Here is a 14,614-nt window from a genome sequence, read left to right on the forward strand (position 1 = left end):
GCTCCTGCTCAGAAAAAAGCTCACGTTCGCGGGCCGCTTACGCCTCACCCGCTGGCTAGTCCACGAGCCCTGGTTCGCGACAGTACAACAGCTACCGGTGTATACTGGCCAGGCCCTAGACCGTATCGTCCAGAAGTTTTACCTACTGTACAACCGCCATTACGAGCGAAACTTGCAGGTGCCGAAACGGGGGCCCCACAAAGCGAATGCTTGGTGGTCGCCGGAATTAACTGTCGAACACAACCGTGTTCGCGCATTGCGCAGACGTTACCAAAAGACTCGCGACCCGTCCCTCCGCAATGCCTTCCGTCTGGTGTTCGTGCGTGCGCGCGTTTCATACAGGAAATTAATTGAGGTAGCCAAATCTCAGGCACTCAAAAACTTCTGTACAGAAAGTTCGCGGAAAAGCATGTTCGGCGTAGCGTTCAAATCGGCATTCAAAAAACTTCGCCACCCCATCGTGTTGCCGCCCTTGCGCTCGCCGGCGGGTGCCATGACCAAAGACGGCCTGGATTCCGCGGCGTTACTGCTCCGCACGCAGGTTGCCCGTGATGATTCGGCGCAAGATACTGCTCTGCACAGGGACTTACGCGCGCTTGCAGGTGCCCCGGCTGTCGCAAGAAGGGACGACAAATTGTTCACCCTGTCTGAGGTAGAACATGCCCTACACATTGGTCGGACTGGATCGGCCCCGGGCCTTGACGGCATTACCCTTCCCATTCTCAAATTACTTTTTCACTACCACCCGGGTTTCTTTCTCTTTCTTTTCAATTCGGCATTAAAATTGGGGCATTTTCCAGAACAGTGGAAGAAGGGCAGGGTGGTTTTCATCCCTAAACCCGGGCGCCCTCAGGATTCTCCGGGCTCCTACAGGCTTATTGTCATGAATTCCTTATTTGGCAAAATTCTCGAAAGATTATTAAATTCCCGCTTTTATTACTTTCTTCACTCCTCTCATCTTATCCACGCCAATCAATTCGGTTTTACGCATGGAAGGAGTGCCGTCATGGCCTTGTACGAACTACGCCGCCGACTCCAGGTCTTGAAACAGTCCAAAACGCCGGCTATCCTGATCGCCATCGATTTTAAATGTGCCTTTGACTCCGTCTGGCACCCGCAGGTTCTCGCATACATGCAGCGCAACGGTTGCCCTCGTAACTTATTTAACCTACTCCGATCCTTCTTAACTGATCGCACGATTGTGTACCGTTCCCATTCGGGAGAGGTGTCGGCTACTCCTACGTTGGGGAGTCCACAGGGGTCCCCCATCAGCCCGCTTTTGTGGAATGTCGTGGTCCGCGGGCTCCTGGAGTTGGATCTCCCCGGGGATGCGTTCGCTCAGGCGTACGCTGACGATACCGTCATCGTCGTACCTGGCGTGAACCGAGCAGAGATTGAACGAAAGGCGGCCCGGATTTTGGACCGCGTGCACGCTTGGTCACAAGAGGTCTGGGTCGCGATTAATGTGGACAAATCCTTTTTTGTGGCGTTCCCTCACGGCACAGCTTCGGTTCCAGGGCAGGGGCTCAAGGTGTGTATGAGTGGGGGCCGCCTCCGAAAGAAGGACAGCTTGAAAATTCTTGGGGTAGTATTCGATTCCCGATTAGGTTTCCAACCGCACGCGGACTACATCAGGCAAAAATTAGAGCGCACCACTCACAAAATTTTAGCTTATCTTCGCCTTCATTATTCCCTTCGACCGGGGACTCTCCCGAAGCTGTACCGTCAGGTCATTCTACCCATCATCACTTATGCTGCTCCGGTCTGGTGGTCAGACTGCCCCGATAGCCAGCTACGGGACAAGGTGGAATCATTACACCGGGTTCCGCTGCTTGCTCTCACGGGAGCGTATCGTACTACGCGAACGGCGGCACTGCAGATCCTTGCACGGGCGCCACCATTAACACTAGAATTGGACAGAACCCTGGCCGAGTTTCGATTATTTACATTACGACAGCCGATGTGTTTCGGACCTTTGTATTTTCACCCGGATAACATAGCGTACGCCTATGATCGGTGGACCGATCACCCAGCCGATCATTTCAGATTTCCGTTTAGCCGGCTCACTCCCCACCAAGCCTTCAGCAAGTCCCTCAGCCCTGCGTTACACGTCTACACGGATGGCTCCTTTACAGAGATCTCTGCAGGCGCCGCGTATGTAGTGATGCGCCCTCCCCACTGCATTCTTCATATAGCAAAATTTAGCGTACGGGGAGCGAGCAGTGCTTACTGCGCAGAGGCAGTTGCATTGCAAGAGGCATTGCACTACTTACTGTTCGTGCCGACATCGTTTACCACCGTCAACGTATATTCTGATTGTCTCTCCCTTTTGTCGGCACTTTCTGCCTACACTTCCACTGACATGCGCGTCGTGCAGCTTAAGCGTGCCCTCCGGAGTCTTTCAGCTCGCTTCTCCGTTGCTCTGCATCATGTGCCTGGACACCGCAACGTTTTGGGGAACGAGCTGGCGGATGACGCTGCCGCTAATGCTGCACGTTACGGCCTCCCACGCGTACTGCGCGCCTCCATCCGAGCCATTAAAACCCAATTCTACGCTCAGATGCAACGTGAGTGGGGCCTCCGGTGGCGGTCTGCCCATAGCGATACAGCTCTCATGCACTGGGTGCCCAGCGTCGTACAGATCCCTGCGTTCTTCCCGCCTTCCCGCTCTTTAGTTCACATTCTAACGGACCACGGCCGCTTCCCCTATTATTTGCACCGGTTTGGCCTTGCGCGCACCGCGCTCTGCCCGTGTGGCATGCTGGCCGAAACATTTCAGCATTATCTAACTGATTGTACGTTGACGAGGGAGCTGGCGGGCCACCTGGACGTTGCTTCACGCGAGACCATTCGGGTTGCGGATTACCCGCTCCTGCTTCAAAGCGCCAGAAATCGCGCCATTCTTACCCGAATCGAACGCTTGGTGAGCTCGGCGGTGCTGGACAGCCCGCGGGACGTGCCTCCTGTCGATGCATGGTGAACGCGTTGGGCACAGTGGCGTGGCCATGCGCTCTCTGTTACGGCAAACCTTGTTGCAACGCTGGGCGTTCCAGCGACTGGGACAGCCACTTGCTGCGGAGTGGCCGGTGTGGGCGCTGTGGCTGGCCCCTTCTATCCAGCGACTTGGACCCCGGCACTCATTCTTCTCCGGACCCTTTCTGATGGGATTACCTATGCAGCGTCGGTTGGGGGTTCGTGGCTGACCCTACGCTCATGCCCTCAGCTCCTATACGGAGCTTCACCGAAAGGTCACTTCGCTCAATGTACGAGAACGACCGGCATTGGAGCCGTGGCTGGCTCACCTTGTCCAGCTACTAGGACCCCGGCGTTCTCGGTTTGGTTTGTTCTTGCCGCTTCTCGTCCATACTGTGGCTACCGGCTATTGTCCAGGAGGCGCATGCTCGCCCTTCTCATCCACTGCTTTCACTGACGTTCTTGCCTGCCCTGTTTTGCGCGGCCGTTGGCGCCGCTTCCGCGGGCACTGGCTGCATACGGTAGATATTCACGCCTCCCGGATTTGACGCATCAGAGGCTCTGCCTCCGTGGGGTTGTCCGGGCACCATGCACTTTCCAGGCTCTCCTACTACCTTGTGTCCTGCTCTCCATGGTGCGGCCTGGACCCGGATGGTCTCCGTGATCTGGCGGTGTCCTTTGATTCTTACGCCGTGCTCTGGGCTTTGTTTCCTCGCGTCCCGCTGTCGCGGTCATCGCGGTTTTGGCAGTGGCCCTACTGCCTGCGCGGGCGGTGCGGACAAGGGTGCGCGCAGGGATTCCCAACCTGTTACCCCTTCCGTGTACGTTAATGTCTCGGATGGAGGCTTCAGTGGCCCTCAGCGCTTGCTTATTGGGTTTTGGTGACGGTGGCTGCCCGGGGGCTTGTGCTGCCCGGGCAGTCCCTGTCACCTCTTTTAATCACTCTTCCCTAAGCGACTGCTCATTGCGTTTTGGTGACGGTGGCTGCCCGGGGACTACTGCCCGGGCAGTCCCTGTCACCATTTCTAATCAATGTTTTTAAGACTTTCAGGTTTTCACGTCCCGGCTCTGGTGCTCCCCGGCTGACCTAGGAACTTGACCGGGGTCTTCATCCTCCTTGCGATCTTCACTTTTACCTGGGCACTCAGCATGCCGATCATCATCATTACCTCTCTCTGGCGACATCAATAAACACTCTACGCGAGGCACTTGTGCCCTCGCTGACCTCGCCTTGGGATACTAGCAGTTACCGTTCCCTCCCTTTATTTTTCCAATTGGCTTTTCTATCCAAATCTCCGCTTTGGGCTTTTGCCCCTCTTCATTTATTTTTGATTGGTTTAAGCCTGTTATTGCGTTAGTAGGAACGGGCTTTTCCCTCTTTTCTTTTATTTTCTTTTATTTCATTTGAGGGAGCAGACTTCGAAAAGGGGCACAACACCCAGGACAAATTGGCAAGGCCCAAAGATGTGTGATAGCTCAATGGTTAGTGCATCCAGCTCAACTGTACATCATTGCAGGGTTGCGAGCTTGAATCCCAATGGTGGCAGCGAACAATGTTTTACTTTTCTTAAAGGCCAACTGCAATGAAATTTTGGGCCACGTGGAATACCTAGCTTAAGATAGTGCAGGTACAGAGCAACTTCAGTGCAAAATTTTACATTTTCAGTAAAAACAGATGCATAACGAAAGACTCACAAGAGTTTTTGGTACCGAAACCGAACAAAACACCCTCCTTAATATTCGCTGGAAGTAATGCATAAATCAGGTCACCGGGCTCCTTGACATGACCTCTGGCCCATAGTATGCTGAAAAATATTGGAGGCATCGTACTGAGGCTTTCGTCATATCTGCTAACCAGCAGGTCCGCAGGTCGTCAGCTTAGGTGCTATTTAGGGGTGCTAATAGGAAAATTAGACAATTACCGGCCCAGCAGCTTTGCCCAAATTGCTTCAGTAGGATACACCTACTACTGATTTTATAGACAATTTAGCCAAATTGAAATTCGGTAGCAGTTGACAAGGGTGAAGCCTATGGTAAGGATGAAGCCAAGAATGGAGAGGTGGCCTGCTGACAACAACATAACCACAATTATAATGGCGTAATGGAAAGGACAGACAAACAGATTGACCCAGCAAGACAAGCTTTGAGCTCCTAATCACTGCTGCAGTTAAAACATGAAGTACAAAGGACCCAGTCTACAGGCACAATTCCTGACAGTGAATGGCAGTAAACTTTCTTTTTGTCATTTCGAAGAAACGCTAGATACTGACCAGGGGAAAGTCGCACTTGTTGGTGGTGCTGGTCTTGATGTGGTGCAGCAGCTTGCCTGTCTCCGGATTGAGGGCCACCGCACTGTCATCCTCACGACACCGACGTCGGTGCCATGGGGGCAGCCGCCGATGCACCAACGTCATTAGGGCACCCTTGTCCCTCGCAACTGTTTTTCTGCAAGGGCACAGGATGCAAGCATGCATTAAGGGTGTCCTCCAAGGGGAGCTAACAACCTGCAATAACTGTCCCTCGACACCATCGCGAGCTACTTTTGAGTTACAAGAGTTGTACAGCTGACTGGGCATTATCAGAGAAATCAGCACCCCATTCAACAGACTTGAGGTGACAGACTTGAGGTGAAATACTCACCCCTGTATTCTACTAGAATGTTCCCGCAGTCAGCACTCCACGCCTCGACTCAAGAAAGTGGATGGTAGCATCGAGCCTTGACAGAAGTGATCAGTATGCTTTGTTGACACTCGGTGACAATTCCCGAGACGCATAGTGTCTTCAGTCAAGGGACGGCACTGTGCTCAAACCGGTGTAGCGGAGGAAAAGGTTCAAGTCGAGGATCGTTTGAGAATAGAGGGTTTGATGTCCTGTTCACCTGGCAACATCTTTCCATAATGTAATGCCGCTGCTGTTTCACAGTTTGGTCAACTTAAATCTGATCAGAACAAAAGAAGTGCCCATCATTAAATTGGCTGCCACACAATAGAGTGTTAGAACAGATGCTGTAAAGTATGGTGGCTCAATGAGCTTTGTAAATTCCAAAATTAGGGTAGACAAGAAACATGAGTAATAAAATATAGCATGCCACGATTACGCTTTGAGCCTTGTGCATGCAGCATCACTATGGCCAAGAGAGAGCACAGGGTTAATTAACTGTTATGTTAAAGGAAATGTGGAAACAATAAGCATTTCGTTATTGAAAGCGCAATGTGGTTTGTAATTTTTTACTTTTGGTCAAGAGATTGCAACCCTCTCTCTATTCCGTAAATTTTTTTACAAGCCCACATGGCCTTACATAGCCAACATACATAGCCTGCATAGCCTTTTATATGGCCTACAAAACTATGTGTTGCTTACAAATGCTATGAGTTGCTCTCGAATCTGCCCTGATAATGTGTATGGTGAAAGTCATTACTTTGACAAGTGCTGCCATTATTTTTTTACACAAAACTGCTGCAGCAAGATTCAGTTGGATTGCATGCATTTCTGCATGCTACATTTAGAAAATAGCATGCCTGGCACAAATGTTCCTTTTATTCCCAATGAACATTTACAAAATTTTCACAAAATTCCAAAGCAAAATTATGGCAAACTGAGTAAAGCAATGTTTACATTACTTTACTTGCAGTTGATTTAAGTGTTTAAACATTGTTAATGTAGCCATGACATGGTCGTCCGACTATTCTGAGTTTATTATTGTAACTGACAGCAGAGGACCAAATTTGGTTATATACAGAAAAACCTTGGCTTTCAGCGCACATTTTAACTCGAAATTTCAATTCGAAGTCGCTGCCTCTAAGCCCACTCCGACTCACAGCAACAGCCATGCTGGTCAGGACTGTATGATGTCAGAAAATGAGGGGCTACTGCTGTGTTGTCTGCTCGGAAACAGTTCCAAATCACATCGGACATTTTGCTCCATACGCTTAAGTACCTAATGACACAGCAAGGGCATCGCCATTGAACTGTACACACGATTCCTTCACTCATGTGATAAAAAGTAGCAGCAAACTGCCAAGATGGACATTCAAAAACAAGAGAAGGCATGGCAGCCATGACATATTTCCAGCTTCTGCAATCCCTTCCAGCGTTTGCAGTACACAAACGCATGGCCTTTGAGATTGCCGTTTGTTACCTGAGGAAGCCGTTCCTGGCAATGCCAATTCATTTTGTCACTACACAGGGTTGCCAAACTGCTGTGCGGTTTAACTGCAACATAAAAAATTCAAATCTAATTTCTTACAGCACCGAATGCACTCAAATTTTGCCTGTTTGCTGTGGGACATGTACAGTTTAACATAAAATGCATAATAAAAACTAGAACATTTGTGGCATGGCCCATTTAAGCACTCACCTGTGCTCCTCAACGATGGGTCTCAACGGCACATTGGCCACAGTAGCCCCATCCAACAGGATGAAATCCGAGCGAATAAGAGCCTTGGCATCGAGGTCACGGATCATGTCGCCCACTGACAGGTAGTCCTCTGAGGACAACACGCTCACGCTCATCTTGCTGTCGGCATCGGACCACTTCGACTCCCTGACCAAGGACAAAATATTATGCATGTGAGATGCACAATGCCACTGCCAGACAGCAAACATTAATCTGATGCTCCAAGAGTTGACAAGGTACACTCTCGCAAATTTAAAACATCATACTGTGCAAGCATCAACTGTACTGCATGTGAACACCTTATAACGGTGAGAAGTGACGAGATCGGCGATCTAGTATGTGATTGTGCGTCATCTGTAATGCTGTTAGCTTCAGGAGCATGCAACCCCTGCCAGGGTTGTTTGGGTGGTCCCGCCTATAAAAAGGCAGCATGAAGCAGAACCTGTGCACAATTAAAATGCATCATCTGTAATGTGCTTTCCATTTTTTTCATATTACTAAACTTGTGCATGTGCCATGAGATCAAGATGAGGAAAGAAAAGAAATTATCAGCACATATGAGGTATTGTTTGTGGACAATGGGCACCACGGAAAGCAAAAGCAGGGGGCAAGCACTCCTGAAGTGAATATCATAGCAGAGGAAGCTCACATTGGGAAGTGCTTTGCGTGCTTCGTGCACTATAGCAGATCTCACCGATTCTCACCATTATAAGATGCTAACATGCTGCACAGTTGATGCTTGTGCAATGTTATTAAAATATTCCAAGGGTGAATAGTGCCTTGTCAGGCCCAATCAAAACATAACACTAGCACTTTTTCTGTATACCAGTGAAGTATAATTTAATTGGTGCAGTTCATGTCCTGAGGTTCCACCAGAGCTAAGAAAGAGAGCACAGAGGAGGGCTCTGGATGAACTTTGGTTTCCTGGGGTCTTTGCCGTACTATCACGTCAAGATGAAAAATATTAGGGCAGACATCTTCTCACGATGGCTGTCGATGGTAACACAGATAGCGATCCAGCAATGTAGAGAATGATCATAAAGTCACCTTTACTTACATGTGTACTGCTCATTCTGAGACTTTCGTTGCTTCGAGTATATACGATATCATCTCACTTTGCTATGGCATTTGCTTGCCAAGGTCGCCCGTGACGACAGTATGACATCAACAAAGTGATGGTGGAATGATAAAGAAGGAATGACTCATCAAATGACAAAGGCGCATAACGACAACAGCATGAGGACAAAGAGATGTCAGTCCTTAAATTATGACGATGGTATAATGCAACGTGAAAGCGATGACATGAGAACAATTAGATGACAAGGAGTGTATCACAATGATGGCATGATGACAAGTGAATGAAGTAGCGAGAATGACAATGGCACGACCAAGACGGCGTGATGCCGACGGTATAACAACAGATACATGATAGCATCTGTGTCACAACGACGATGATGGAATGACAACGGCGGCATAACCATGATTGAATCATGACAGTGCAATTACGACAGAATGACAAACAAGGAATGATGCTGACAGATCGATGAAGCTGTTGTGATGACAACGGCACGACAACAATGGCACAAGTCGGAGGTCAAAGTTACAATGATGACGATGAAATGACCACAATGGCATCCTGACTATGGTATGACAACGAACGCAGGACAACTGTACGACGATGATGGCATGACAATGGGATGACCACTAGTGTATGATGACGATGGCGTAACAATATATCACGAAACCTATATGATGACGACAATGGCATGACAAGAGTCGAATGACGACAGTCTGACAATGAAGGCATGGAAGTGACTATCTGACCATGAAAGGAACACAAGAGCGGTATAATCATGCATGCATGATGACAGTATGATTTTCACAAAGTGACAAAGAAAGGCTGACGTCGATGGAGTGACAAAGGCAGTATGATGACGAAGCCATGATGACATGGGGTTATGTTACTAAAGCGATGGCAATGATAAATCAAAGGTGACAATAGTGGCGTGAGGAGAGTCAGATGACAAAGCTGCATTGACGACGATGCAATGACCACGATGATATCACGGCCGCTAACAGATACCTAGGGGCCCAAACTATTAGACAACTGGGACCACTGGACCGGAGTTGGAATGACGACAAATGAACGACCATGACGGCATGACTATGGTGGTGTGACAACAAATGCATAACGACTGTATGACGAAGATGCTGTGACGCCGACAGTGTGACAAGTGTTGGATAACAAAGCTGCAATCATGGTGATGCAACGACCGTGACGGCAACATAACCACAACTCATACCTAGTGGCCCAAGCTATTAGACTAATTGGGCCACTGCGTAGGGGTAGAAGGCAAGACAATGATGGCATGACGAGAGTAAAATATTATGTAGCTGGAATGACGATAATGCAACGACCACAGTGGTAACGCTCGGCCAGCAGCATGCATATGCACCATCATGTGATAAGAGCCGCATGCCCGGATACCTACACCAGGCATACGCCCTGTCACGGGCCAGTCTTGCTGCAGCTGACCTTGTTAATCCATCGCACGCTTGAGAGCAGCATAATAACAGTGCGCAAGCGCCCCGTCACATGGTATTTTTTCATATTTTGCAGGCTTTCTTCGAAATGCGGAAAAAAGAACCATGGGAGATATGTTGTGTTGGAAACAATTTATTGAGAAGCTTCTCAGGGTGCTCTACAACTTTGCGTATCACACTTGGGGTCTGCAGCCAATACTTAAAAAGTTTATTACTTAAACATAACTAATCCATTAGTTAAGGGGAAAATAAGAAATAGCCTGAGTAACTCTAGGCCAATGCCAACATTATGCATTCGGTTCAACTCGCGTCCGGAGTGCCTTGCATTTTAAAGCTTTGGTTCAAGTTATGTGGGACAACCTGTATATTGCGTGCACACTGATCACTCTAGCGCCTTAGTATTTTGCATTTGTCAAACAATGCACAACAACCACACTGGGAGCTATGCACGGCTAGGTGATTGCTAAAACACCTTTTCATTAACTTGGCATGTCCTCTTAGGTGGTCATTTACACAATGGCCAGTTTGGCCGATGTAGCATCAACTGCACAACAGGGGAATCTCATACACTACGTTGTGGCAGCAATCGACAAACTTTATTGTGTGTTTCTTATCACACATGCAAGGCTGCGCCTTCCCTATTCACTTTTTGGCACATACTGGAGAATTAGTTTTTGGCCAAAAAAACAACTCTGATGCCTGCCATAAGGCAGGTATCAGAGTTGTTTTTCCAAAAAACAAGAAAATTGCCATGTGCGCAATAATACATTAGTTTAAAGTCAGCGTTTTGTCTGCCTCAGTCACATCCCATTGTTTGCACTGTTACTTCTCCTCTTGTAGATACAGGTGCTAACACCTTTGTATTCAACACTGACTGCAACTGACAATCATACCCGACCTGTGGAATGAAAGAAAAGCTGAGAAAGCAGTTGCCAAAAGCAATGCAATGCTTAGTACAAAACAAGCATCAATGGCAAGGTGTGACTCTGTGTAGCATTTAACGCACGCACAGGTCGGCGACCAAGGAAGTAAGGGTTTCAGAAAACTGAAATAATTGTGAGCTTGTACTGTGTGCTTGGTGCCCGCGATCACTTACTTGATGTATTCTCTGATCTTGTCCGCATGTGAGCAGCAAAAAACGAAGGTCTCCTGGACACCCTCGTTGCTGAGGTATTGTAGCGTGTAGTCGATGAGCGGGCGATGGACCAATGGCATAAGTACCTGGAGAGACGAACAATAATAAACGACAAGACAGGCGTCTAGACGTTCATACCACCGCGTCTGAATGTCACCGCACCAAACAAAAAATCTGAACAGCTACGGCTAGCTGCGCGAAATCTATATGCGATGTGTAAGAAGAAATGCTCCAAAGGAAACCCATGCGTAACCTACCGGTTACACAGTAACCTCGTTAAGTGGATGTCATTCATCGCGAAACGTCGGAATGAAAACAAACAGGCAAGCTACATGTAATATCAGAGCAAACACGCAGCCAGTGGCTAGAAATCCGGCGGTCATAACTTCCGTTCTACACGCGTCTGTCACATTTTAACAGGTGTGCACAATTCATGACACACGGCTTGTTGTGAACATATGGCATTCGACGTTTCGGCCGCACGAGCCACGATTAGATGACGGCATCTTTAGGCATCGAGTTGAAAAAAGAAATGCGATCTTAAAGGGTCAATTTAAAGAGACACTTCAATAGTTAGAACGCAGCTGACGAAAGTTTGATACTGCGGTTCGCGAGGTACTAAACTGATGCCAGCGGCGTAGGGTATGATACGAACGATGCTCATAGGACGATCAGAATACATAGAACACAACAAAACTTTACCCATGGATGATCCTTGGTGATAGGCGCGAACTTGTCACTGAAGTTATCGGCAGTCACAACAGCTTGGATTATTTCTTCTTGTTTCAAGTCGCTCTTGCCGACTTTCTTGCCCGTGGCGGCCACCATGTTTAGCTTATGGTGTCAATGCCGATTCCTCGTCCACGCGGACGAGAAACGTTTCGTTCTTGTTTCCGTTTAGCTTTAAAATCTACGAAGCCAAGAGAACGAAAAAGTGGTTATAGAGCCATTGATGCGAGCTTCTTAAAGAACGCTGTGATATGGAAATAGAAGATATACCTCAATGTCTGAAATGTGCCAGCCAAACCGTCACCAATTGTTCCACCATCTCGTAATTGGTCTGGTAAGCTTTAACTGGTGGTTTTTGCTCGGCAATTGGCCTATTTGGCTCTTTCCCCATAACGACTATGAAATAAAAAGCAGCAGAACAGATACAGCTCTCTCTTCTTCTTCTTTTCTTTTTTTTTACTTGTGGGCGGCGCGCACGAACGGCGACCACATGCACGCAAAAATCATCTTCTAAATTACTTGGTGCCACGCCCAGCAAGAGTGGAACCTATGGTGGAACGCCGTAATCCACGTGTATACTCTTAACACAACTTTTTGAAGTTGGTCAGCGCCTTGTGGCTCTGGCAGTTATGTAGCGAAAGTGGCGGCAGTTTCAGTGTTCAGTTCAACACAAATTATCCTAATTTCGGCGCTAGTGCTTCGCCACATCTAAAACATCTACAAAGTTTACGACTGGGAGAGCCTCAAAGGCACTGTGACAAACATTTACAATAGAATTTGACAAAATACTGTATTTTGGCATTACTACGCGTTTTGAGTCACTGGACAATCACCTAGCAGAGTGGCGCAGTGGAAGCGTGCTGGGCCCATAACCCAGAGGTCCGTGGATCGAAACCACGCTCTGCTAACTTTTTTTTTCTTAATAAATATTTTTTTCTTTTTTTTTTACAGAATGATAGGAGACCACAAAGAAGCGAAGATTTTGCTGAAAAGGATTGATGTCCAGTTGATATTTGAGGGTGCAGACTATCTGTAACGAACATGAGCGTCATACAAGGTACGTTCTATCGGAGCGTTCTCAATTGACGAACGGGTAAAATAAAGCATAAATGCTACAAAAATATTTCACGAAAAAAAAAACACATATTCCAAATGCAAACTTGATATCATATCCTACAACTTCGGTCTTTATAGCATATGTCCAGAGGGTTGGCGACGTTGGTTATGTTCATCAAAAACATTGCAGTCGGACGACCAGGAACAGAATACGGCGACGGTTCGTTTACTTGCAACTGCCGGTTTACTGAGGACACTTTTCGCTCGCGTACATAAAGTAGTCTGATACCGGTCTCCTGCAAATCAATGCGCGGTGAACGTTCACCGATTTTTGTCGGTTTGTTTTGTCGACTTCCGCCTAGTACGTGCGGGCATGTGTTAAAGAATTCTTTCTTTCTCTCTCTCTTTTTTTTGTATGCTTTTGGTGCCATCTGGCACCATATTAATTCATGTCATATAAGTACACGGCCAAACAAAACAGACCCCGGCCAAGGTGAACACTTATTTTAAAACGACTTTTTGGGCCTCCACACGGGGTGTCGGCCGGGGCCGAAACGTCGCGTATTAACAAATATTTTTTCACCTCGGCCGACGATTGTTTTTGTTTTTCGCCAGGATTAATCGTGACCAGACGAGATTTCATGAGACTTTCGACTCTATATAAGTACTACATGTGCCTTCAATTGGTCGTCAGTTGTTCGATTGTGTTTGCGTCAGCCATGTATTTTTCTTTCGGCAGCTGCTTCGTGTGCGGTGTCACTTTCCACAGTTATACCGGTGTCACACGTACACTTCTAATCGCGATCGGGGCCGATTCGGATCGAAATGCTCGACTGCGATTGGCTCTTTCGTGCATTTTGCGCAAACGAGCCTATCATGGCCGAGAAATTCGGATCGGGCTTGATCGCAATCAAAAGTGCGCCGTGTGACATCCGTATTATTTTCCACTGGTAGGTGTTGATGACAACTTGCTTTAAAGGGACACTAAATGTTACTATGAAGCGAAGTTGAAGTGATAAAGCAATGGTCTAGAACGTCCAAGGCGTCAATATAATCGCTAACAGAGCAAATTGAGGTAAATTCATGACACGATTTGAGACTCCCCAGCTCTGTTCGCGATTATATTGACGCCTTAGACGTTTAGGAACATTGCTTTGTCACTTTAATTTGGCTTTATAGTAACCTTTAGTGTCCCTTTAAAGCAATGCTTTCCCGTAGCGCTGTTCCGTCGGTCTTGCCTGCATTCTCCGAAGCGCAAGAACAACTGCAGGTCGAAGACGGGGCGGTGAGTGCGGCATTTGGTTTTCACGACGGAAAAGCTGCAATGACATACAGTTGCCGTCGTAGTAGTAGGCAACGACGCCGGCAGTGCGAGCCGTCAGCAGCAGGTCACGTTCATCAGTGCTTAAATCGCTGAAGTCGAGCCCTGCCAGCATCGCGACGTTGTCAGGGTCGTCCATTGCAACGAGCGTCAAAGTTGGCGTCGTAAAATAAAGAACCAGATCGTCGCGCGCTTTCCCTTCCGCTAGCCACCATAGTTCCGCTTTCGCACTGCTGTCGGCTCTGTTTCTGGCCGCGCGTTTGCGTTTTGCGCAGATAACCTGTAGCGCCGTCTGTGGACGCCGTTTTACTCCCCGACGGCGCAACGTCGCTATGAGACTATGACGTCACCACTCCTCGATCGGAGGGTGGGCGATTCTGCGCTAGAGGTATGCCGACGCTTCAGAACGCATTTTCTCTTAAAATAAGTCTCTTCTTCGCATGAAACAAGCGTTTTGAGG

General features: G+C 48.0%; 1 protein-coding gene and 1 non-coding gene across 4 annotated transcripts in view; one reads left to right on the forward strand and one right to left on the reverse strand.

The window, feature by feature from the left end:
- eIF2Bepsilon (eukaryotic translation initiation factor 2B subunit epsilon) overlaps positions 1–12,181 on the reverse strand; it is a 65,530-nt gene extending 53,349 nt beyond the window's left edge. The window contains exons 1-5 of one of the 3 annotated variants that reach the window (XM_065433062.2): positions 12,048–12,181; positions 11,751–11,958; positions 11,010–11,134; positions 7,331–7,516; positions 5,244–5,418 (exon numbers count right to left, since the gene is read on the reverse strand). In XM_065433062.2, coding sequence (XP_065289134.1) covers positions 5,244–5,418; positions 7,331–7,516; positions 11,010–11,134; positions 11,751–11,876 — 612 coding nt within the window. In that variant the 5' untranslated portion in view covers positions 11,877–11,958; positions 12,048–12,181. The remainder of the gene's footprint in view (positions 1–5,243; positions 5,419–7,330; positions 7,517–11,009; positions 11,135–11,750; positions 11,959–12,047) is intronic. The other 2 variants (XM_065433063.2, XM_065433064.2) reach the window with 2 other exon arrangements.
- A 431-nt stretch (positions 12,182–12,612) lies between these two features.
- TRNAM-CAU (transfer RNA methionine (anticodon CAU)) lies at positions 12,613–12,684 on the forward strand. The gene has a single exon. It is a non-coding gene; the product is annotated as a tRNA-Met (tRNA).
- The last annotated feature ends 1,930 nt before the right edge of the window (positions 12,685–14,614 follow it).

Source organism: Dermacentor albipictus, chromosome 1, assembly GCF_038994185.2.
Source record: "Dermacentor albipictus isolate Rhodes 1998 colony chromosome 1, USDA_Dalb.pri_finalv2, whole genome shotgun sequence".
NCBI classification, from domain to species: Eukaryota; Metazoa; Arthropoda; class Arachnida; order Ixodida; family Ixodidae; genus Dermacentor; species Dermacentor albipictus.